The following is a 25,463-nucleotide window of genomic DNA, read 5'->3' as shown; positions in this document are numbered from 1 at the left end:
CTAGATGTTTCGTGACAATTATCTCTGATACTGCAAAATTTGGTAGATGAGATGATCATATTGGGTGGATATTTTAATGCAACTTTGGAATTTGTTGATAAAGTCGGGGGAAGGGTGGGCTTTAGAAGCTCGCAGGTGGAGTTCAAAAATTTTATTGTGTCCAATGGTTTGAAGGAAATCAAAACTAGGGATGGTGTCTTTACTTGAAAAAATAAAAGATGTGGGCCAGAGCACATCGCTGAGAAATTGGAAAGATTCTTTGTGGGGGGTAAATGGAACCAAAGATCATTATTGTTTGAAGTTGTTGTTAAGCCAATCGTTGCCTTTGATCACTTTCCAGTGGAACTTCTTGTGGTGCTAAAAAAGTGCCTCTCAAATGTCCATTTAAGTTTGAGAAGATGTGGCTTTGGGATCGATGACTTCCAGATCTGGTAAAGCAATGGTGGGTTGGGGCCCCTAGGATTGTGGGAACTCAGGGTTTTATATTCTTCAAAAAGCTACAATTTCTAAAAGAGAAACTGAAAGAATGGAATAGAGTTAAATTCATAAATATCTTTTTTGATAAGGTTGCTTTGGATTTGGAACTAGGTGTGATTTAGGAGACCATTATGAATCATGGTATGGCTGAAGAATCCTATGCTAAGGAAAAGATATTGAGAAGAAAATTTGATGAAATTATAGCTAGGGAAGAGTTGTTTTGGAAGAAGAAATCACGAGAGTGCTGGTTAAAAGAAGGCGATTGCAACCCTAAATTTTTTCACAATTTCGTCAAAGTGCGGAGATCTTGGAACGAGATAACGACTATAAGGGGAAAGAATAATACAATATTGGAATTGGCAGAAGATATCAATAAAGAGGCAGTGGACTTCTTCAGAGATCTTTTGAAGTAGAATGAGGATGTGAATATTCAGAAGCATGAGGCGCTATTGACTCATATACCTCAACTTATTAATGAGTCAAAATCGGGCCGTGGGCAGACCGATCAGTATGGAGGAGGTAAAGGCGACTGTATTCTCAATGCCTGGAGATAAAGCTCCAGGTCCATATGGTTTCCTTGCTTTCTTTTTTTATTATTTTTGTGACATGGTGGGTTAGGAAGTTTTCCAAGTGGTAGAGGAGTCTAGGGTAAGTGCATGTGTGGCCAGGGAATTAAATTGCACTTCCATTGCTCTCATCCCTAAAGTTGAGAAAGTTGAGACATTTGGTGATTTTCATCCTATATCCCTATGTAACGCACTATATAAAGTGATCACAAAGTTCATCATGAACACTTGGATGAAACCAATCTTGAAGTCAATCATCGCAGAAGAACATAGTGGTTTTGTTCTTGGTAGATCAATTGTGGAGGGTATTCTTATTGCTCATGAAGCAATCTACACTGTGAGGAAAGCAAAGGTGGATTGTATGATGATTAAATTAGATATCAGGAAAGCCTATGATATGGTAGATAGATCCTTTTTATTGTGGGTAATGAAAATATTTGTGTTTGCTGAATCTTTTTTGAAATGGGTGAATGCTTGCATTGAAGGACCTTGGTTTTCAGTTTTAGTAAATGGAAGTCCTCAAGGTTTCTTCCAGTCATCACGTGGGCTCAGGCAGGGGGATCCTTTGTCTCCCTTTCTTTTCATTATCGTGGCAGAGGCTTTGGGGAGGCTTATTCAAAATTTGAGGAATAGTGGTAAATGGAAGGGTATACGCATTGCAGAGGGCATGTCACCTTCCATTCATCAATAGTTCACAGATGATACTATCTTCCTTGGGGATGATTCACTCAACAAAGCTCGTACAATTAAGTGAGGCTTCAAGACAACAAATTAATTGGGCTAAATCTAGTATTTTTTCTTTAACATACCTTTGGAGCGACAGAGAGAGATTGTGAGAATCCTTGGGGTTAAAGTAGGCAGGCTTTTGAGTAGATTCTTGGGAACTCCTCTTTTTGGATGTATTAACAAAATTGACTTGTGGCATAGGTTGGTAGACTGTTGTGCAAATAAGATAGAGGGATGGAAGAGTAAGTTGTTTTCGTCGGCAAGCAGGCTTTTGATGCTTAAATTTGTGTTATCTACCATTCCCGTTTATTCAATGATCCGTTTGAAAATACTTGAGAAAGTTGTCAGAATTATAAATCAACATATGAGGAAATTATTTTGGATTGGTAAAAGTGGTCAGGACAAAATTCCTTTGGTGGCTTGGGACAAGCTTTGTCAGCCAAAAGAATCTGGTGTTGTAAGATTGTGTAATTGGAACCTTCTTAATGAAGCTATGGGCGCGAAGCTTATTTGGCAGATGTATTTGAATCCTAATCAAAGGTGGGTTCAAATTCTCACTCATAAATATTTGGACTCACATCACAAATAAAAAAATCTCACTATCTGGGATCCTCCCAAAGGATCGACCATTTGGAACTTCTTGGTCTCATGCAGGAAAGTGATCAATGATTATCTTACTTGGCAGTTGGATAATGGAGAAAAAGTTGATTTTTGGAGAGATTCTTGGGAGGGTAAGCTTGCTCATTTTTTGCGAGATAATGTAGAGGATATTAAGTAGGTGGCGGAGTAGCATTGGGTTTCTAAGGTTTCCAATTATATGGTATACCTTAGAAGGAATGGAGTGGATGCATGGAAGTGGAAGGATGCTAGGACTCTTCCATTGTCCCCTAAACAACTAATCAGATTTGAAAGTATTTTGAATGATATTAGACCATACCTCTCAGATAAGGAGGATGCTTTAAGATGGATTGGCTCAAAATCAAGGATGTACTCGGTTAAGTTAGGCTACAAGCTGGTTTAGGATATAAAAATAGTTGAGGATTGGCCATCTGGACTGTGTTGGAACTCGAAAGGTCTGCCGAAAGCGGGGTTTTTGATTGGTTGGTTCTGAAGGAGTGAATTTTAACTAGTGATAGACTTAGCAGATTGGGATTTAATGGACCCTTTCAGTGTGTGATGTGCAAGGAGGAGAGTGAATCACTAGATCACTTTTCGCTGCATTGTAGGGTGGCGCATAACATTTGGAAATTTTTACTTCAAAAGATTTCATGGAAAATTGGGTTGCCCACTAAGGTAATTGATTTATTTAAAAGTTGGTTTAAGGAGAAGGTCAAATTAGTCTATTCATGTATCTGGTCCGTATCGCCCTCAATGGTTGTGTGGGAGATTTGGAAAGAGAGAAATAGACAAGTGTTTCGAGAAAAGGAATAATCAGTGGAGAGGTTATGTGACATAGTAGAAAGAGCGATCTCAGAAGTCATTTCTGTGTCCACGAGTAGCCACAACTACTCTAAACACCCCTTTAATATGGTGGATAAGCAAATTCAGGCTAGTTGGATTCTTTTGAAGTTTAGGCTCGTTCATGGGCATGTTAAGGTTAATCTTAGAGATGTGAGAGTTTCAAATTGTGTTTGGACTAAACCGGAGCAAGGGTGGATCAAAATTAATTTTGATGGAGCTTCGAAAGGTAATCTAGGTATTTTAGGATTAGGATGTGTTGAATGCAATGAAGATGGTCAAATTTTGTTGAAAGGTGCCTAACGTCTGCAAGATGGAATAAACAATGAAGCAGAAGTGCAAGCAACTTTACTTGCGATAGAACTGGCAAGGAATCTGAAGGCTTCAAAGGTCCATTTAGAAGGAGATTCCCAAGTAGTTGTGGATGCAATTGTTAAGGGGTCCTCTCTATGTCGGTGAATCAATAAGTTTGTTTCTATCATTTGTTTAAAATTAAGAACCTTCCAAGACTTCCGAATTTTACACATTTTGCGGGCTGGGAATGGGGTGGTAGATTACTTGTCAAATATGGCTTGTGAGTTGGACCATTTTGTAACTAATTGGTGGGGGTCCACAAATGAAGAGACACATTGGGATGCCTAGCTAGATCTTTCGATTCAAAAGTTTAGGAGTTGTACCATTACTGTTGTATGACTTGATATCTCATTTAAGTGTCAAAGTTGGTGCATTAATGGGGAATGTGTGAAGTGATCCATTTGAATGTTCCCACTCCTGGAGAAGTATGAGACTTTAATGCAGGCTCTTTTCATTTCATTGGGAAGCATGCATTCTATCACATCGGGCTTGAAAGGCTACACTCTGAGAACATTCCAAGGTTTGCCTTAAAATGGCCTTTCTAGTTTTTTTTTTAAAGCTTCTCTTCCCCTCTTTTTTGTTGAAATCATGCATAGTAACTCTGGTTCAAGGTGGTCGTGAGTGTGGTGGTGCTAGAAGAGATGAAAGCTAACTTCACGCTTATGACCAAGAAGTAGCTTTGCTCGTTCCTTGGATTGTGCATGGAAAGAAGGTAGAATGGGATGTTTCTACATAGAGACAAATTGTTGACAAAAAAAATCCAAAGATTAATGGGGGAGAGCATTGGGATTGTAGAGCATTGTTATGTAATGAATATGGATGCATACTCCCTAATTATTGCATGGCGGTTGGAATTGGAGCATTCTTTTGAGCCGGTAAAGAGGGTGTTGAGTGCAATTATTCCAAAAGATTACAGTTTAAACCTGGCATCCTCGATCCCTAGTAGAGGGTTTGATTTGTGCGAAGGCATTGTTAATTTTTACTATGTACCAGAGTAGAATTACACTCCTTTGTTGAGGTAGCAGGACAACCAGATGTATGCTCGTTTTAGAGAGGAGGCACAAATTGAATGGGAGGCTTTGAAGGTGTTTGTGGATATGATGGAGGTGGATGAGGAGTTGCAATGTGCCATCGAGGAGGCCAAATCCCTTGATGATGCAGGTACGAGTGTTGTTGATGGAGGTTGAGCAAGGAAATAGAGGTGGGCAGACCCTTGCTCCTCATCCGGTTAGTTTGTTAATGGATTCCTTTACCGTTTTTGATGACTTGGGGGTTAATTCCTTGTTTTTGGTCTATTGTAGATTATGTTTGAACTGTTTTATTGCTTAAATTCCCTATTTAAGACTGTTATGAGCCATTTTTGGATGCTCGAGCTGCTTATTTTGTTTGATGATACAGTGATGGGTTAGTGGTTGGGAATACATGGGGGTTTAGAAGATGGTTTGTAAAGGTGATTTTTTGGAGGGTGGTTTGGGACTGTTAGAATGCTTGGATAGTAAATTGTAAAGTTTCTATTTCAAATCAATAAAATTACAAAATTACCGATCAAAAAAGAAAAAAATATTTAAAATATTATTTTATTATTTTAATTCTGTAATTTTATGGGATGATCACAAAAATAATGTGTTAATCAATCTATAAAAATCACTCTTCCTAGAACATTAATTATGGTAATTGATTTTAAATAATTATCTCTAGGAGAACTAGATGGGGTTTGATTTTACGTAGGTTGATGTGAAGGCATTCTATTTGGCATCATAGTCCAATGAAATCAACTACTTAAACCTACCTCATCTTCTATACAATGTGGGATAAAATAAGACAAGAGCACTGAACTAAATTATGATTTGATAATTTAAATTTCTTTCTAATCTAGAGATTAGTGTATGAAGACTGAATTAATTTTTTTGTAGTAGTTGTGACAATAATTAAGCTTATGTTAAAACATAATTGAACAAGTAATGCAGCCATAATCGGTAAAACCCTCAAAGAGAATCAACTGGCTTACACGACAAGAGTAACACAACGAAAGCAACAAGAAAACATAACAAGATTACATAAAAAGATCATATTCTTGCTTTAGAACTTCTGCCAACCATCCGATTATCATCATATAATCATCAAAGAACATCCGATAGTTAACCAGTTACATGCAAACTATCAACCATATACAATCCAACCGGGACTAAGAATCAACCGGATCACTAAATGCGAATCTCAATCCTTATTCTCAATTCTACTTCCTTTGTCCCCACAAATGATTACATAATATCATATATATACCCACCGGAACATATCCGGGTCGACCTCATAAGATTACATAATATCATATATATACCAATGCAAGAAAATGAAACGTGTAACTAGGTTGAACCTAAGAATTAGAGAAATATTTCTGGAAAATAACAACCAAGAGGTGCGGTTCAACAGGAAGGTTAGCCACATGCCAAGGAACATCGGACAAGACCGAAAGTAGATCCGCATGCCAAGAATCGCACTGGTAATGAAGGAAAACAAATTGCTAAGCACAAAAACTGTCCCAGAACCCAGAAACAATCAGCCGAAAGCGATAACTGACCAGAAAAGAACCCAAATGAACTGAAAATATGGAATTGAGCACATGAACCAACCTTAAAATTGAAAATAAGATCTACCACGAAAAGCAAGCAACTACCGATACCAACGGTAAGAACACAAAAAACTGCACAATGAACTAAACAAGAACAAAACTGAAAGGAAATATTTTTGGTTGATGCAAGATTTCTCATCGACCGGAGATGCTCCTACATCAGACACCCTAGGTAGAAAGAATATGTTCCATGAGAGGCAACTCTTGAACATCTAAAAGGATTTAGAATAAAGACCCCATGCTCATTTCTGATCCAAACATCTTATTTATCTGCCAACATCTACTTTAGCTCCTTCGATGCCTCAACTGTCTTCTCTAACTCCTGACTCTCTTTGTTTCTCTTCCTTTCCTTCAGATCTACACATTGTCTCTGTTTACTGCTCTCTTTCTTCTATAACTCTGGTTTGTTTCTGCCACAAGACATCATCCAGTTTGTCATCATAAGCTCTCTGTCATCTGGTTCCATCTTTCCATTAGGCTCATCTATCAGATCCTTCTACAAATTGATGTCACTCTCTGGTATAACCTCTGCAAACGGTTCTATCAAATCTTTCAGCAAACCTTCTAGTATAACCTCTGCAATCGGTTTCTTAGTACTGCAACTTTTCCGAGGACTCAGATTCTTCACCTCCTCTTTCTCCTTCAAAGAAATCAATGTGAACTTCTACCCATCCTTCTCAATAGTGACTAGGTTTCTTCTACAGTCATAAATAACTCCTCTATTAAACTGCCAAGGTCTTCCCAACAAGACATGACAAGCTCTCATAGATACAACATCACACAAAAATTCATCTCTAAAAGGCCCAATATTGAAATTCACCAAACACCGTTCCTTTATCTCTATCTTTTGATAATCTTGCAACCAAATTACCTCATAAGGACAAGGATGCTCAAGCCTCTTCAATCCAAGCTTCACAACCATCTCCTCAGATACTAAATTGTCAGTACTTCCACTATCTACAATAACCTTGCAACACTTACCACCTGATTTACACACAGTCCGGAAAAGACTCTTCCTTTGAGTAGATCCAATATCCTTTCTTTTGAACATAAGGGGTTCTCCTTGCTCTGGTGCACAATCAGATCTGGTACCTTCACCTTTTAGTTCCTCATTTGCCACACAACTTCTTGACATTCCCTGCTTACATTTATAAAATCTATGTCCGGTTTCTCCACACTTGAAACATTTGCCAGGAAATTCTCTAACGGTACTGCCAATGCCTTTCCTCTATATTTTCTGTTCTAATTCTTTACTCCACTTAGGTTTTGATTCATCTCCCTCAACCGGTTTCTTCATATTGTCACTCATCTATCCTTTGAATTTCTCCTTCCCTCTATTCGGTTGTCTTCTTCTCATCTTCTCCTCAGCCTTCAAAGCATATTGGTAAGCTTCTTCAATTGTGGAAACCCTCAACATACTCATCTCATCCTGAATGTTAAATGCAAGTCCATTTATGTACCTCACCACCTTTTCTCTATCCATCTCTCTATGTCCAGATCTAATCACCACCTTGTAGAATTCCCTAGTATATTCCTTCACAATCATGTTTCTCTGTTTCAGGTTTTGCAACTTCTTGAACAACTCCAATTCATAGTCTCCCGGTATGAACTTGGCCTTCAATATTGCAACCATATGTCTCCACCGGGTGATCTTCAATTCACCATTCTCTACTCTGTCTTTCTGCAATTCTTTCCACCATAAGGCAGCATGCCCTTTCAACTTAGTCTGTGCCAACCAGACTCTCTGTGGGTCCTTGATATCCTCAAACTTGAAGTAATCCTCCAACTTTCTGATCCAATTGATCAGATCCTCCAGGTTTAGCATTCTGAAAAAGTTGGAAACTTCAACTTTATGAACTTTACTCGCTTGCGCCATTGCTCTCAGGAATCTTTCCTCTCTTTCATCTTCGGGTCCTTCAGCCTCTTCTTCAAGCTCTTCATTGACTTCTTCATATTCATCCTCAGATTCAGGGTTTCTTCGCAAACCAACCAAAGTGTTTTGGATTTCATTCCTCACTTCATTCTTGAAGTCTTCCATCATTTTCTCTACCCTCCGGGGGTTTGTCCTTCTAGGTGACATCTCCTCTTCCACTCCGGTGAACTGCCTCAACTTGGTGATTTGACTACCAGTTTCAATTGCCTCCCCTCAATGATCTATTAAACACACACGCAACCTACTTCCAATTGGCAATATGTCCACCCAAAGGAATGCCTCAATATTCACAAACAACTCTTCCACTAGCCAGTTCATAACCAACTCTGATACCACTTGATGTAGCCATAACTGGTAAAACCCTCAAAGAGAATCAATCGACTTATGCAACAATCGTAACACAATGAAAGCAACAAGAAAACATAACAAGATTACATAAATAGATCATATTATTGCTTTAAAATTTCTGAAAACCATCTGGTTATCATCATATAATCATCAAAGAACATCTGGTAGTTAACCAGTTACATGTAGGCTATCAGCCAGATACAATCCAACCGAGACTCTAAGAATCAACTGGATTACTAAATACGAATCTCAATCCTTATTCTCAATTCTATTTCCTCTGCCCCCACAAATGATTACATAATATCATATATATACCCACCGAAACATATCCGGGTCAGCCTCATAAGATTACATTTACCAATGCAAAAAAATGAAACGTGTAACTAGGTTGACCCTAAGAATTAGAGAAATCTTTCTGAAAAATAACAACCACGAGGGGCGGTTCAGCAGGAAGGTCGACCACACGCCAAGGAACATCATACAAGACCCAAAATAGATCCACATGCCAAGAATCATGCCGGTAATGAAGGAAAACCAACCGGTAAGCACAAGAACTATCCTAGAATCTAGAAACAATCAACCAGAAGCGATAACTGACTAGAAAAGAACCCACATGAACTGAAAAAATATGGAATTAAGCACATGAGCTAGCCTGGAAGCTGAAAATAAGATTTGCCACAAAAAGCAAGCAACTACCGATACTAATTGGTAAGAACACAAAAAACTGCACATTGAACTAAACAAGAACAAAACTGAAAGGAAATATTTTTGGTTGATGCAAGATTTCTCATCGACCGGGGATGCTCTTGCATCAACAAGCTAAGGGGAAATTCTAAATTTTGGATTAATCATGGCCTCCTTCAACCAAAAAAACTCAAAATAAATATGAAACCCTAATTCATTAATAGATTTGATGATAGTCTAGCCAATTCATTAAACATTTAAAGGAATGTTCTTGATCAGCTAGTGAACTTTAGACATAAATTATAGGGATGAAACTTTTAGGACTCAAATATGAAAACTTTAAATCAGTGTTGCATATAAGAGTTGCTAAGATGGTGTCTAGATTATGGTAAACTACAAATGAATCATAAAATCTATGACCTAGTTAATGATATTAGGATCACGAAGAAATAAATTAGAGATAAAATTGACAGTATAATTTTTATTCTAATATTGAACATTGGTAGGAATTCAATGTAAATTTGATTTCTTTAATTGTTTGCTCAACATAATAGATTATGGACAAAGAACTTAAAAATCCTAATTAATATGTTGATAATATAATTAAAAACTACTTACTAAATAGAAACATCTTCTTATGCATAAATATGAAAACCCTAATTAGCAGGAGATACATATGGGAAGCCAAAGGGGTGGTGGAGGAGGGTGGAAAAGTGGTATCTTATTAAGCTCACACATGTATTCTTAGAACTAGTTCAAATAAGAAATGCTCTACAATTGATTTAGAAATTCTCAAAAAAGATAGACAAGAACTAGAAAGTAGATTAAGCATGATTAAGAGTGAATTAGGTAGTGTATTATGTGAATAGGAATTTAAAATAAAATATTACTATATTGAAGGTCAAAATATTACATCAGAATTAAGAGGCCTTTACAACAACTATCCACTCTCATCTAACATTTCACTCCCATCTTCTTCGCAAATCCTTTCTGGTGTAAACGACTCTTTCTCACCATATTGATGTTAGGATATGGTGACATTAACCTTGAAATCTTATGCCATTCATAGGTCTCCATGTTCCTTGGAAAGTGTTCCTTAAGACACGAGAGGAAAATATTAGATATTTGTACTTTATGACTAATTGTAATTACATTTTCAAGAGGTGGACATGTAAAGATGATAAGGATAAATTAAAATGGACAAATTAGTCATGTTTAGATGTCCACATTGGGATGTGAAGGTTCATGCAATGGGTGCCCAAGATTGAGAGGAGAAAAAGTGTTTGTTGGGAGATATAAAGAGTCATTTGGAGTTACAAAGCATCTAGAAGGTCAAAGGTTTGAATGGATATGGGTTAGGTGCCCATGTTGGAGTCACTTGAAGGGAATTACTATTTTATTATGTCTATTGTTTGTTCATTTTCCTAGGTGTGGTTTTTTGCAAGTTGTTTATTGCGTCTTATTTTGGGAAACAAAAATGCTTTTCCCTCTCCTAGTTTGCTATAAATTGGAGCCATGACATAGTTGTTTGACCATCAATTTATTGAAGGCTTCCAAGTGATTTTCAATATAATTGGAGAAGGGTAGTGAAGTGCGTCATTGTAGCATTCTCTCTTTTGAAGAGTAATAATATACTTGCCCTCTTTCTCAGGTAGAGTTTTTTTTTTCTTGAAAGGGTTTCTCCACATAAATTTGATGTCTCATTGGTATGCTAATTTTGTATCGTTCATGAATGTTGTAATCAATTTCATGTTTTAGATTTGGTTATCTTGTTTCATATTTCTAATCACATAAGAAGTTCATAATGCAAGATTTCTTCACCTTGTTTCTCAACAATTGGTATTAGAGCTAACAGTTCTATTAAGAGGGGGATGCCTTTCTCATAAGTGTTGAAGTTTTTTTGCTAGTGTGAGTTTTTTTGTGTGGTTTTGCAGATTTGAGAAAATTATTGAAATCTATGGCTTCTACTTCTCACATGGATATTGAGAAATTCAATAGCATTGGCTACAAGATGTAGAAACTGAAGATTGAAGATATTTTGGAATAAAGAGATCAGTGGTTGCTAGTCTCACATGAAAAGAAACTAGAGGACTCTACTATGACAGATGATGCTTATAATAAATTGGACAAGAAGGCATGAGGAACCATTCAGTTGTGTCTTACCGATTCTAGTCTCTTGAATGTCTCCACAAAAGACTCCACATACAAGTTGTGGAAGAGGATAGATGGTATTCATCAAACCAAAAGTTTTTGCAATAAGTGATATCTCAAGAGGAGATTGTATTTTTGAAAATAAAAGATGGTGAATTTATTACTAATCATTTCAATGCATTTAATTTTATTTTAAGTCATCTTGCATCGATAGATGTTAAACTAGAGGATGCCAAAAAATGTATCTTATTTCTTTATACTTTGCCCAAATCTTGGGAAAATCTATTTGTTGCCATTAGCAGTGGTAATGCAGATCCAAAGACGGAAAACAATATTGTTATACTTCTTTTAGAAGATATGAGGAGAAAGTCTATGAATGTTGGCTCTCAAGATGCGTTGCATGTGTGAGTAAGGTCTAAAGAGGATACAAAGAGGGATAAATCTAAAGGATGTTATAAGACCCTAAGAAATAGTAAAGTGTTGGAATTGTGATAAAAGAGGACATGTGAAGAAGGAATGTAAATTTAAGAAAAATAATTTTGATTCCTCCACAAAAAAATCCTTTGATGATGATTTTGATGCTTTGTTTATTTCAGCTAACACTATTAGGGATGATGCTTGGCTTATTGATTCAGGTCACTCCTACCACATGACTCTTGACAAGGAGTGGTTTTCCTCTTACAAAGCATATGATGGGGGGAAGGTTTTCCTTGGTGACATCGACACAAAGAATATCATTGGTAAGGAAAGGTAAAATTGTGTCCCAGTGATGGAAGGGTTAAAACCCTTGATAATTTTTTACATATTACAAGACTTTTGAGGAATTTTTTTTGTATCCAAGTTGAATGATTTTGGAATGCATGTGACATTTGACAAGTCTGGTTACATGTTGGTAAGAGGGAATTTGTTGATAGCTACAAGATATCAAATAGGGATTTTGTTTAGGCTTAATGACTCCACTTTTAACAACTCTACCATTATAATTAGCACTAAAAAAACATGTATGTTATGGCACCAAGATTGGGTCACATAGGTGAAAAAGGTTGTAAGATCATTCTGAATAAAAATTTGGTTGATGGTATTTTTGATTATTCTATTAGTCAAAATGATTTATGTGAACATTGTGTATTTGGTAAACAAAATACATCATCATTTCCTAAATGAGTTGATAAGGAAAATAGACCATTAGAAATTACTCATTTGGTTGTGTGTGGTCTAGCGGATGTTGATTCTTTGTGTAAATATCGATATTATGTTTTCTTCATTGAGGATGCCTCGAGATACACTTCAATTTATTTTATGCATTCTAAATTTGGTAGTTCGAGGCAAATGAAAAGTTGAGTGTAGTGCAAATGACTGATTTATATATCTACAGACTCTTCCAAAACCTTAGAGAGACCAATCTCTATGCACACACATTTTTGTAGACAATTCAAATAGAATCTATTAGGCTTGATGTAAATAACCTCACCGAGTGAGACAACAATAGTGGTCAAGAAATTACAATAGGCTAAAGACAACCCTGATAATTCCACCAAACAAGCACGCAAAATGGTCTTTTCATTCAATATTGAAAAGTCTTGGGTCCAAAGTTGAAAACAAAAACAGGGGATGGACAACCATACCATGTGCCACATTTAAGGATAACTTCAAAAAAATGAAAGAGAAAAAGAAACTGAGTAAGGTTTTGAAATCCATTGAGCCTGATCCCATGCAATATCTAATTCTTGTTGACCCACTCTCTAATAATTCTTTTTAGGGGAGTTCTCCCAAAAAAATAACCGATCAAAGTAAAGTGTTCTAATTATTACATGAATTATCAAACTTAGGGATTGGTAAAACAATACATGTAAGAAGATCATATTTCTTAACTTTTAGAAGATCTTGGGCACAAACTTCTAGGGTCATTGGTTAAGTGGAGCCATTGTCTAGAGCCACCAAACCATCAACACCAATAAAAATTGTTGGGTTGATATAGCTCGAGGCCATATAAAAAGTAACCTTAAAAAATCTACAGAAATTTGGAAGGTTAAGAGTTTTCTTGTTGCAAAGGTGTGGTGTGGCATAAAGATGGTGTAAGACCTCAAACAAAGACACAAACCCAAGTAGAGTGAAAAAACCATGATAATAAATTTGCAATAATATTTTGGAGAAAAATATTTAGCTAGATTTTCATTCTATTTGATTCCTCTCTCTTTCTTGATTCCTCCTATTTGGATTGTACTATAAGTTTTTAGAGCTTCTACTATTTTTCTTGCAAGCTACCATTTTCCTATGACCTATTATTTGTTTCTATGATCCATCAAATAAAAAATAAACCAATCCATTTATGTTGTTGGTGACAATTTTTTTTCTTTAATTTTATGAAATATTATTCAAATATTATTTACTTGTTTAAGTATTTTTATAATAAAAATTCTACCTTCTTAATGCTTACTATTCTCATCTCAAGAAACACTAAACTCATTATTTTATTTTATGAACACAATTCTTTTGAATTCCTCTTCTTTTCTCGAGAAGCCATTGCTTATTGTTTTGAGAAGTAATAACATTTTATATTCTTCTATTATTAATTATAAATATCTAATTTTATATTCTTCTATTATTAATTATAAATATCTATTGTACTATTTTTTTTTAAAAATTTCAAAAGCCTTTTAATATCATTGTTACATTTGGATCTACATTACCTATTATCCATTCTCCACTCTTAAGCACAATATTAAATCTTCTTAGATTTTATTTATTGTGATTATTATTCATATTGTTTCAAAATATCTTAGCAAAAAACACATTATGCTAAACACACACACCAAAATTCTATTGGTTGTCTATTGAAAGTAAAAACTTAAATGGGGGTTGACCATTTTTGACAAACTCATGTTTAGTTACCCCCTTTTTCCTATCCTAGACATACTAGATTATTGGCTGATTTGCTCTACAAGATTCAATAACTTATTTTAGGGTTTCATATTTTTTATCTTCCTTTTCATTCCAATCATTTATTTCAATTTATGCTATTCTAGTATATGTTGGTATTTTGTTCTTTATTTTTGTATACTTATTTTGCAAGTATTTTTACCATTATACACAACTTCTAATTTCATTAGAAAGGACATTTTTCCAACTTGGATGACTCTTCCACATTTATATTATCCTCTATTCTCTACTGCAATTGTGGAATTGTCCTATTACCGTTTTTTCATCAAAATAATCTTGTTTTTAATTCTTCTCAAATTAGGCTTGTTCCTTATCTTCTTTAATCTTTTTATCACCTCAATCTATTTTGATTTTTATGTTTAAAACCAAAGTTCTATCTTACATTAAGTTACAATTGCATTTCCTTAAATCTTCTATTAGATAGCAATTGAACTACATACTAATATAAAAAGGAAAGTTGTAAATTACCAAATCAAGCATTTATTGTTGTTCATTCATATTGGGAGTTTTATCTTAACTATAACTATTTTATTTTAATAAATAGTGGTTGTTCTTTCCGATAAAATACTAAAAAGTGGACAAAAATAGTTACTCTTTTTAAGTAGTTGCCAACTTCTCACATTTTAGAAGGAGTCACTTCAATTGGTACAATAAAAGAAATTTAGATTTACAAATTTATCTTAGGAGCATATGCATAACTTAAGATTATTATCTTCAATAGTTTACACATATTTTCATGAGTTGGTCTAGGAGGTCATGTCCCATACCAACATGAAAACCACCATTCCAATGTATTTTTAAATACTAGTAATTTTTGGAAATTAGAAAATAATAAACAACGAAGATCAATTAGACGAGTTGTAGAGTAGATTTTTAGAGTGTACAAAATTAGATGTAAACATAGGAGACAAATACATGATTATGAATTAAAACTAGACTTTCAAACTCGACCCATGGTAACAAGTCAAGCACAAATTCTAAAGAGTTACGCAAAGAAAGAAGTACCATTATCTATGTACCTATCATTTTGATTTCAAGATCTTCAACAAAAATAATTCTTCTTTAATCATCAAACAAAATACCATTATTTATAAAAATTTTACTCTATATTTAACATTTATTTAATTAAGAATTACATAACCCATTAGATTAAATTTTGCATATGCGTATGCATTTTATTGAATTAATTAAGGGACATAACTCAATAGTTGAGCACCCTAATTTGTGCATCTCAAAACCCTACATGGCAATTTCAAATCACTTCTAATTTTTATAGTGGCTTACTTGGCAATGCTCTTACTTGTAAGTAAGGTTTCAAGCCCACATCATCAAATATGATGCCACATTAGCATGCGTTTTGTCAAGGTATTTAAAAAGACCTAAAAAGTAGAGTGATAGTTGCATACCGAGTTATAATAGTTGTGCACTAAGTCATGCTTTATTGGTGCATTGATATGACATAGCATGATTTGTTATTTTTTAGATCCATTCATTTTTTTTTTGTATTGAGAAGATTTGTACTCAACATCATGTAGGTGTCTACAATAATGACAACTTTGAAATCATAACTATTAATTTTATATTGTTACAAAACATTAAATCAGCAAATATTATCACAATGATTCAAACATCTCAGAGTTGATGTTCGTAGGATGTACGAAGAGGTGAAAGTCAAAATCAGAACTTCAGCCGACATTTCAGAATGTTTTAGATGTGATATCGGGGTCAAACAAGGTTGTCCTCTATCACCTACTTTATTTGGCTTATATATTGACAAGCTAGAAGAGTGGTTAAACATGCAAAATGGTGAGGGTATCCAGTTGGGAGTATTTTTTATAAGGCTGCTCCTTTATGTAGACGATCTCATTTTGATTGCCAAGTCTGCCTATGGTTTACAAGAACATTTATTTGTCCTCGAGTGCTTTTGCAGAATGGTGGGAATGCAGGTCAATATCAGCAAGACTAAAGTCTTATTTTTTTCTAATAGTAAAAAACAAAATCAGCATAAGTTTTATTTTGAAGGCAATATACTCGAGTAAGTTGCGGAGTACAAATATCTTGGAATTGACTTCAACAAATAACTAAGCTGGGAAGGTTGCAAAAAGAAAAGAACATTATGAGGATGGAATGCATTTTATGCTCTTCAAAATAGGTGCAGAGAGGCCGAGGTTTGGGATTGGAATACTACTCAAACTTTGTTTGGTCTTTTAGTTTTGCCAGTTGTCCTTTATGGGTGTGAATTATGGGCCATCATCACTTCAGCCTCACAATTGAAGCAAATTGAGGGAATTCAAAAGCTTTTGATCACTAGCAAGTTCAAAATCAAAAGCAGTATCTCATATGATATCATGCTAAGTGTACCCCTATTGAGGCACTTGCTATGATGCGTCTCATAAACTATCTAAGAAGAACCAAACAAATGGAAGAAGGTAGATGGCCTAAAGTGGTCTTTAATGATATATTGTGCAAAAGGAAAAAGACGTGGATGCAACAAAACATCAAGTGGATGAGTAAATGGACTATCCATTTTAATATGTGTCCCACAAATAACAAAAATAAAAGCGTCTTCGTTATGGATAAATTCTACAAGAGGAATTGGGAAAATGGGCTTGGAAAGAAGAAAATTTATTATATCAATGAGTTCAATCTCACATGTGATCAACTTCAAAAAACGTACATTAGGGCCAACATTTCATGGAGAGCTAAAATTCTTACTGCTCAGTTGAGAACCAACTCTCATCAACTCCGTTGTGAGACCGGGTGTTGGAAGAGGCCAAAAGAGGCTTGGGAAGAGAGAGAGTGCACTTTTTGCAATTCTAGGAACATGGAAACTTAACACCATTTTATTTTAGAATGTGATACTTACAAGGACAGTAGGGACAAATTTGTTAATATTGGCATAGCCTATTCAATGAGGAGTACATTGAGAAATTGGGAGTGCTCATTGTCAACTTGTACAAGAAAAAAAATGAATTACTAAAATTGATTTAATTTGATAGACTATGTTTAACCTTGTGAACGTTAAAATCTATCTATCTATCTATCTATCTAACATTCCACAACTATTGTATCCTCTCTTTAGAAAATTTTATTTGCCTCTTAGAGTTAGTAGCTTCTAACAAGTGAGATCATCATAGAAGGTTCACAGAGTTTCCACTTGGAAGAGGCATGGCATACGTCTTTTATTTCGTAAGGATGTAACATTTAAAGAAATTAACAGTGAAAGAACCAACCTTGATAAAGGTCCAGCCATTGTTGTAACTCTCTTGATCGTTGAGACAGTTGCAACAATTGTTAATCCATCCACGGTTGGATTTGGTGTACACGATTAAAATAATTAAAGATTGAGAAAGGTTTCGCACAATCTTGGGGTGTCTTAGATTAGGGAGAAACCAGAGCAGAATTTATGGCCAGTACAGCGTGTTTTATGATTGTTGGGCGCAACGACATTCCTCTATACGAAGCTGAAGTGGGCACAGCTCTCAGGGTCAGTATATTCCCATCTTTTCTTCTACACTAACAATCATACTTGTTTGATTATAAAAAATGCATCCCTGTTAAATGCAGCAGCCAATTCATTCTTAAATAATAAATCTGGTAAATTCTACTGACAGGATATAATATCTATCCTCAAATGCATCAATCATGTGCTGGATGTGGTATTTTATTCAATTTTAATTCAAAGGATTTGAACATGTGGTTCTGCTCTGCAAGTCCCCAATACTTTTACTGCGAGGGTCCATCCCATTCAACATGGAAACTTACTGTGTATATCGAGCAAATCCTGCTCTGCATCTTACTTTGTATATCCCAATAATTTAATCACTTGATCGCATCCATTCTACACGTTTGCGATCATCAGGTGGAGGTTAAGATCAAGGACCAATAATGAATTAAAACCCTTGAATAACCGATTCTCCAAGGTTTGTGGTCTTTTTCAGTTTTCTCCAATGAGATAAGCTACAATGGTTGATGTACCCTGAGTTTAGGATGACTATAACATACCAAGCACACATCATGTTTTCCAGGAAACTTGTAACAGTCTATTCTTCCCAATCAAGTACGGTTCAATTTCGAATAAAGTAGGGGAGAAGGCCAAATCTATTTTAGGAAGATTATCATTTAGAAGAACTACCTAACTGGTAGATCCCATCTTGAGTTGGGGTTCACTTTCATCCTATGCTTGCTTAGCATAATTTGCATACTTGGACTCAACTGGGACTCGGCAGACATCAACTATTTGACTCAATAAAACTTAACCAGTTAAAAATACTCAAACTTCACAAAAAACATAAAATCGACGCAAAATAGCGAGGGTTTCGATCTGCATTATAGGTAGGGCTGCCACCATATGTAATGTTTCTTTCTAGAACATTTCTAATTTTTGCCCTAAAACAATAATCCTTACTCAAAACGATAAGTTTTTAATAGTTCTCAATAAATTTATAAATATGACTTTGACTAAAATTATGAATCAGATTAATAATTAATGGCATAATTCTGAAAATAAAGCTTATCTTGATTTTCTGCTATAATTCTCCTTCAAACTGTGATGATGCTTTTTTGTTTGGCTACTTTGAAAGTGCTTGCAGATCTGCCTGAATCAGAGGTTTTCATCCCTAACTGAGCAATTGCAATTAAGAATTTTCATCCTTAATTGTATAATCATGAGGGGTTTCGTCCTCAGACTATAAGTGTAATGGTTTATACTCCTCAAAGAAGTAATAAATAAATACAATAATTTTTCCCAATTGATGATCCTTTCTCCTTTGATTGGCCTCCTTTAAATATAACTTTCCCACAATAGATGCACCTCTTCAAATGTCCCTTTGATTGGAAACAAAAATTGCATTGTTTCCTGTGTTGAGGGTCTGCCTTAATTAAGTCGCAGCAGTTTATTTTCAACAGCCTGTGCTAAATGCTGCCATAATAATTTTATTAGGATTTTTTATCATCTAAGTTCTACATCTGCCGTTGCCCATAATTCACTAGGATTATTCAAATGTCCTGTATTTATTTTTATAATTGAGCACTCCCAAGATCCATTGGAATGTTATAATGGGCATCTGGATTTAATTTTTAAGGAAGGGGCATTACAGTCCCCCCTTCCCAAAGATTGCTTTATCCTCAAGTAATGTCAGTTTTAATCTATCACACTGAATAATTTTTGCCAATATTAGGATCCCAAATCAACTTTGGAGATTTGAAATCCCAAGATCTTCCTTGTGATGCAAATAGCTTCTGCTGTGACACTTTAATATAATTATGAATTGGAAATTCTACACCAAGTGATATTTCTCTCATTGTCTTGGTTATGCCCAACTCTGTACTACAATGATGTCCCTGAAAAGTACAACATGGTCCTTTAATATCATAAGGTTGATGCCATCTTCTAAAGTGTGAGGATAATTTGTTGTCCAATATTCTTTGGGCTTATGTACTGGTATTTACCAAAAACTCTCAACAACACAACCAAGAGTCGGTAACCAGGAAGGTTTGTAATTTAAGACAAGTTTTCTCTCATCCTCAAAGAGATAAAACAAAAAGACATCTTGCAGTCTTGCAATTCTTCCTTCCAACTCTACCTTACAAATATAGATCAAAAATCATTTTCAATCATTTTCTCTTTTAATTCCCTTTTTATATCATTACACTCTTTCAATGTGTTTTTTAATTTTTTTTCTTGTCTTAGCTTTGTGCATATGTCTTCATGTCTCTGGCTCAATACTCTTGTTTCATTAAGCTCAGTATGTAGTTCTGTATTTTTTTCTTTCTAAATCCAAGTTAGACAAGTCTTATGAGGACACAAAGTGACAATATTGATTGATAGTGGGACTACCCACAACTTCATTTATAAGGGTTTGGTATTGAGGATAGATGATTTGGAGGGATTCAAGGTTACAAGAGCTGTTGGGTTTACTATTTTTTGCAACAAAAGGATTCAACATCTTGAGATGACCCTAGGGGGACATAGAATGCGAGATGATTTTTATGTGGTTGGCGTTGGTGAAACAGATTTTGTCTTGGGTGTGCAATGGTTACATTCACTTGGCAAGTTTACATAAAACTATCAGACTATGGAGTTGAAATTCAAATTTGAAGGAAAGGTGGTTCTTCGAGGTCTATCTAATGGGGCCCCTAGAATTGTTTTAGAGAAAAAGGATTGAGAGGGCTTTTCGTAGAGACCAAGTAGCTTGGGCAGATTAATGCTTGATTATAAACATAGGTTCATCTAGGGATGGGAATCCTTAGCATGTTGGCATACAATCCATCTTGATAAGCATAGCAAGGTGTTTAGGTATACTTCTTCGGAGTTTCCTCTGGATAGAGGTTTGCAGCATGCGATTGAGTTGGAGAAGGGAGAAAAACTAGTCATTACTACACCTTAATGTCATCCTAGGAGGCACAAGGAAGAGATATTGAAAAAGTGATTAAGGAGTTGTTGGATATGGGACGCATACAACCTACTTCTAGCCCTTTTGCTTCTTTTGTGGCATTGGTTAAAAAGGAGGATGGTACTAGGAAGATGTGCATTGATTATAGATCTCAACAAGAAGACAATCAAGAACTACTACCCCATACCCAAGATTGATGAGTTGATATAAGAGCTTCATGGTTCAATGTATTTCTCTAGGATTGATCTATGGTCAGGGTATCATCAAACAAGGGTAAGAGAAGAGGATGTGCATAGCACAACTTTTAGTTGTCATTATGAGCTGTATGAGTTCTTGGTCATGCCATTTGGGTTGACTAATCCACCGACCATGTTTCAGACTTGCATGGATCATGTATTTATTATGTAGTTGAGGAAATTTATATTAGCTTTATTTGATGAAATCTTGATTTATAGTGAGACATGGGAGAATCACTTGAGACACATAGATGAGTTGCTTGGTATTCTAGATAGAAGTCATTCTTTGCTAAGGCATCAAAATGTAAGTTTGGTTTGACATGGATATCATATCTAGGGCTTAAAATTAGTGGCCAAGGGGTTAGCATGGATGACGAGAAGATTAAGACGATCATGGATTGGTCCTCACCTAAGAATATAACATACTTGAGAGGTTTTTTTTTGTTGTCTTTGCAGCTATTACAAGAGGGTTGTCAAAGGGTTTTCATAGCTAATAGCCCTATTGATAGATTCAATGAAGAAGGGTGCTTTCTTTTGGAGTGATTCAACACAGAGAGCTTTTAATAAGCTTAAGGAGGTAATTAGTTCATGCCCTGTTTTGGCTATTCCAGACTTTCACTTCCTTTTGTTTTAGAGTGTGATACTTTAGGAGAAGGGATTGGAGCAATTTTGATACAATACAAAGATCCTATAGCGTTTGAGAGTAGAAAGCTCAAGGAGTTAGAGAGGAGTTCTTCTATCTATGATAAGGAGATTCTAGCCATCATGCATGGAGTAGCCAAGTTTAGACAATATTTGTTCTGGGGGAAATTTGTGGTGAAAACAGATCATAATAGTCTAAAGTTCTTTCTCAATCAAAAGGATTTGAATGATAGACAACAAAAATGGGCAAGTAAGCTACAGGCTTGTGATTTTGGCATTTAGTATGTGAAAGAGAAGAATAATGTTGTGGCTGATGTGTTATCGAGGAAACCTTATTTCTGTTCCATGACTGATGTATGTTGAACGGAAGGTTTTTATAATAGTTGAGTATGCCAAGAACACATTTTCTATTGACATTTTGGATGACAAGCTACAAGATGATAGGCACAAGGTGTTTGATGAACTCATTCTCTATAAAGACTGTGTGTATCTTATTCCAAAATCAAAGATGAAGGAGAAAATCTTGAGGGCATATCATGACACACCACTAGCTGGTCACTTAGGGTACTACAAGACATACAAGTAGGTGAGAGTGTTTTTCACATAATGGACTCAAGGGGGATGTTCTGAGGCATGCTAGGGAGTATTTGCCTTGTCAAGAGAACAAAATAGATTATGTATTTCCAGCTGGTTTGTTGCAGCCTTTACTAATTCCAAATTAGAAATTGGAGAGCATCTCTATGTATTTTATCATGGGTCTTCCGAAAGTGCAAGCCAAGGATTGCATTTTTGTGGTAGTGGATAGACTCATTAAGTATGCTCATTTTTATGTTATATTTTCAGAATTCAAGGCTCCATAGTGTTGATATGTTTTTTGTGACACCTTACAACACATAATATAATGCTGAGTATCTTATCTTGTCATGAACAAAGACCTCTCGAATGCTAAGCTATGTGATCAAACAAGGTGCTCCATGTTGATATTAATTAGGGAAAGGGCGGATTCAAATTGCCGTAGGCAACATTGGAATCCGCCTGGCCCCTCTTCCCCCTAACGTGGCCCTATCCCCCACGCTTTAACAAACAAACACTCAGCGCACTATCCAATAGGGCCGACCCTATTAAAAGGCAGATAAATGAAATTATTCAAAGTTTAATTATTTAAAAAGGCCGACCTAGTTGAGGAGTTCGCTCCATATAAATAAGGGGTCAAGATTCATTTGTAAATCAATCAATCCGATCTGCTTCTTCATGCGAAAACTTATATGCCTAAAGCGAACTCCAAGAAGTCATAAGAGATCTGCACTTAAAGCAATCTGCATGGTTAAAGTGGTGCAAAATACATGATAGTGAAGGTGGTGCGAAACACATGATAGCTACAACAACCTACATAGAAGAAGGTGCGAAATCATAACAACAACATACCTCTGCCATTAGAAGGAGATGCGAAATCCATCACAAGGAATCAGTGAACTTCTTAAAGTCTGCAATTTAGGTTAAGACAACCTCAACATTCATCAAGTAAATATTGAAGGCAGCCACCGTGATCTACCATACCTTCAGTGACAGCAAAATCTGAACCTACAAAAGCACATGAGATAAGTGTTGTATTGTTTGCATAACTATAATCCATAATCAGATCTGAGGATCTTTTCAGGCTGGGTTTTTCCTCCTAGGAGGTTTTCCCAGGGTAATTGTGTTTTGTCTCTATTTCTTTATTTTCCTTGCTGTGTTAAATCTGAAACTATAAATCTCTAAATCTAAATAAATCTAATTAGTAAGTAAATTCTGATTTTCTGAGTCTTAGTCAATCTGAAAGTGCTAAAAATAACACTCCAAGGTTCCTACTGCGTACAAGCGACTTTATGTGTGATAGACTCAATGTGTTGATGTGATTGCTGATAATCCAAGGGGACTTATGTTTATGAACTACAACTGGAACATGAACATTAGATGTATCAATCATATGATGCTTCTTCTCCTAAACTAATTCAAACTCAAATGAAAAAAAGGACAAAAGGGGAAAGGGTTTAGAGAATCTATGCTAACTCTTAACTCCTAAGGACAATGACAATAATGAATGATGCTTTGATAGACAAATCCTTCATGAAACTACTTTCTACTTAACCAGAGATAGCTTGCAACGCCATAGAAAGAATGAGATATCCTAAGGTAGTGAAAGATCTTCATATTGTAAACAATCTATTCAAATACCCAATACTGGTACAATCCAAATGAAGTATTCACAATCGAACTTAGTCACAATAATAATTAGGTTCAAGCTAACCATGCAATACAACTTGCAATCAACAAGGTGTAAATGGTATGAACCGAAGGATTCATCAAATATCGTCACACTTCTCCATCATAATCAATGAATTTTATCTAATTTGAGGATATAACAAGAAACCACACAATATGTAGGAGAAACACCACTATCCACCATAAATTCAATGAAAAGTATGTTTGTTTACATGCCTTGGCAACAATTTCTGCTTTCTCCTCCTACTCTACTTGCTATCTTACTGCTATTAACTTTTGCTGCTAACTATTAACCTTACAAATGAAGAGAGCAAGCCCTTTTATAGACTTCTCTTTACAAATGAATGGGTAGGATAAAATCCAAATCAATGGCCAAGATTACAAGATAAAATCCAAGTTAGGGTTAGTTACAACTAACATTGCATTACATACATTTTACGACACATGTCCCTTTTTGAATTTGAACCAATTAGAGATGGGGTTAGGTAGGATAAACAATATCTGATAAAGTGACATGTGTCACTCGCTCCATCCTTGAATGAATCAGGTTCAATGTTTCTGGACATGTTGACCTTGATTGATGAATGAAGGTGAGTTGTCGCTACCTCAGCTTACTCCTTGTAACTCATCAAAAGCATTTGTGGTTGAGCAATATCTCTTGATACTGAACATTTCAAATTGCTCCTTGATGAATGTGATGATGGTGATATTCACAAATTGCATCATCTTATCTGATTTGATCACTTTCACTTATCCTTCTTCATACTTGGGAATTCACCTTATGATGTGTTTCACCTTTCAACCTTGAAATACTTCACCTTGACTGCTTTTGACCTTGATCATTGTATTGATGTTTGATCTTCCTTGCCTTGTTGAAGTGTTCCTTGTACTTTTACATTGCCTTGACCTTCTCTCATGTGATGAAGTCTTTCTTCATGTTGTAATATCAGCCCCTTGAATATCCTATCTCACTTGTCTTTGACTTGAACTCCTCTATGTTGTACTGATTGTAACCTTGGATTTCCGAAGGAAATTCAAGGTAATTGCAAGGCCTTCTCATCTTTATTGCTATGTCTTGAACCTCTTTCTAAGTTCATATTCGAATGTATTGAGTTCTCATCTTCCTCATGTTGCATGCGCTCGATGCTTGCTGATGAAATTTTCCTCCTAAGCTCATTATCCTTCTAGTAGTTGCAATGCTTTGGGTTCTTCATCATGATGTTGATCCCTTTGATGTTGCTAACTCGTCTCCATTTGTATCCTTTTGAATCTTGATGATGGTGATGATGTTAGTCTGCTGCCTCTTACCTTGATGCTATCCTCTCTTGCATTGGTAATCTATTTTGATGTTGTTTGCAGTCTGCACCTTCATCCTTTTCCTTAGTCATACCTGCAAAATAAACAAAGATGGCGTCAAACATATACGATACGAACAAATTTCACAAACCCTCAATCTGATATACACTCTGAATGATGATGAAATGGTGATTTGATCTCTGATTTGTAATGCTTCACGGTCTGAGTCACACGTTTGGAGATCTGATTGCTGTTGTTTCAAGGTCTGATCTTCATCCTTTGATCAACTCTTTCATCTCATTTGAGGTCCCTACTCAAGCCCTCAAGGTCGTGGATTTCTGCTTGTCGTGGATTCCTTGAGGTCAT

General features: G+C 35.6%; 1 protein-coding gene across 2 annotated transcripts in view; it reads left to right on the top strand.

Moving 5' to 3' along the window:
- The first annotated feature begins 17,370 nt into the window (after positions 1-17,370).
- The window catches only part of LOC131046557 (uncharacterized), a 60,649-nt gene continuing 52,556 nt past the window's right edge, over positions 17,371-25,463 (top strand). The window contains exon 1 of one of the 2 annotated variants that reach the window (XM_057980317.2): positions 17,371-17,753. In XM_057980317.2, coding sequence (XP_057836300.1) covers positions 17,673-17,753 — 81 coding nt within the window. In that variant the 5' untranslated portion in view covers positions 17,371-17,672. The remainder of the gene's footprint in view (positions 17,754-25,463) is intronic. The other variant, XM_057980318.2, reaches the window with a different exon arrangement.

Source organism: Cryptomeria japonica, chromosome 3 (genome assembly GCF_030272615.1).
Source record: "Cryptomeria japonica chromosome 3, Sugi_1.0, whole genome shotgun sequence".
Lineage (NCBI taxonomy): Eukaryota > Viridiplantae > Streptophyta > Pinopsida > Cupressales > Cupressaceae > Cryptomeria > Cryptomeria japonica.
The sequence above is the reverse complement of the archived record's forward strand: the minus strand, read 5'-3'. Positions and strand labels throughout refer to the sequence as shown.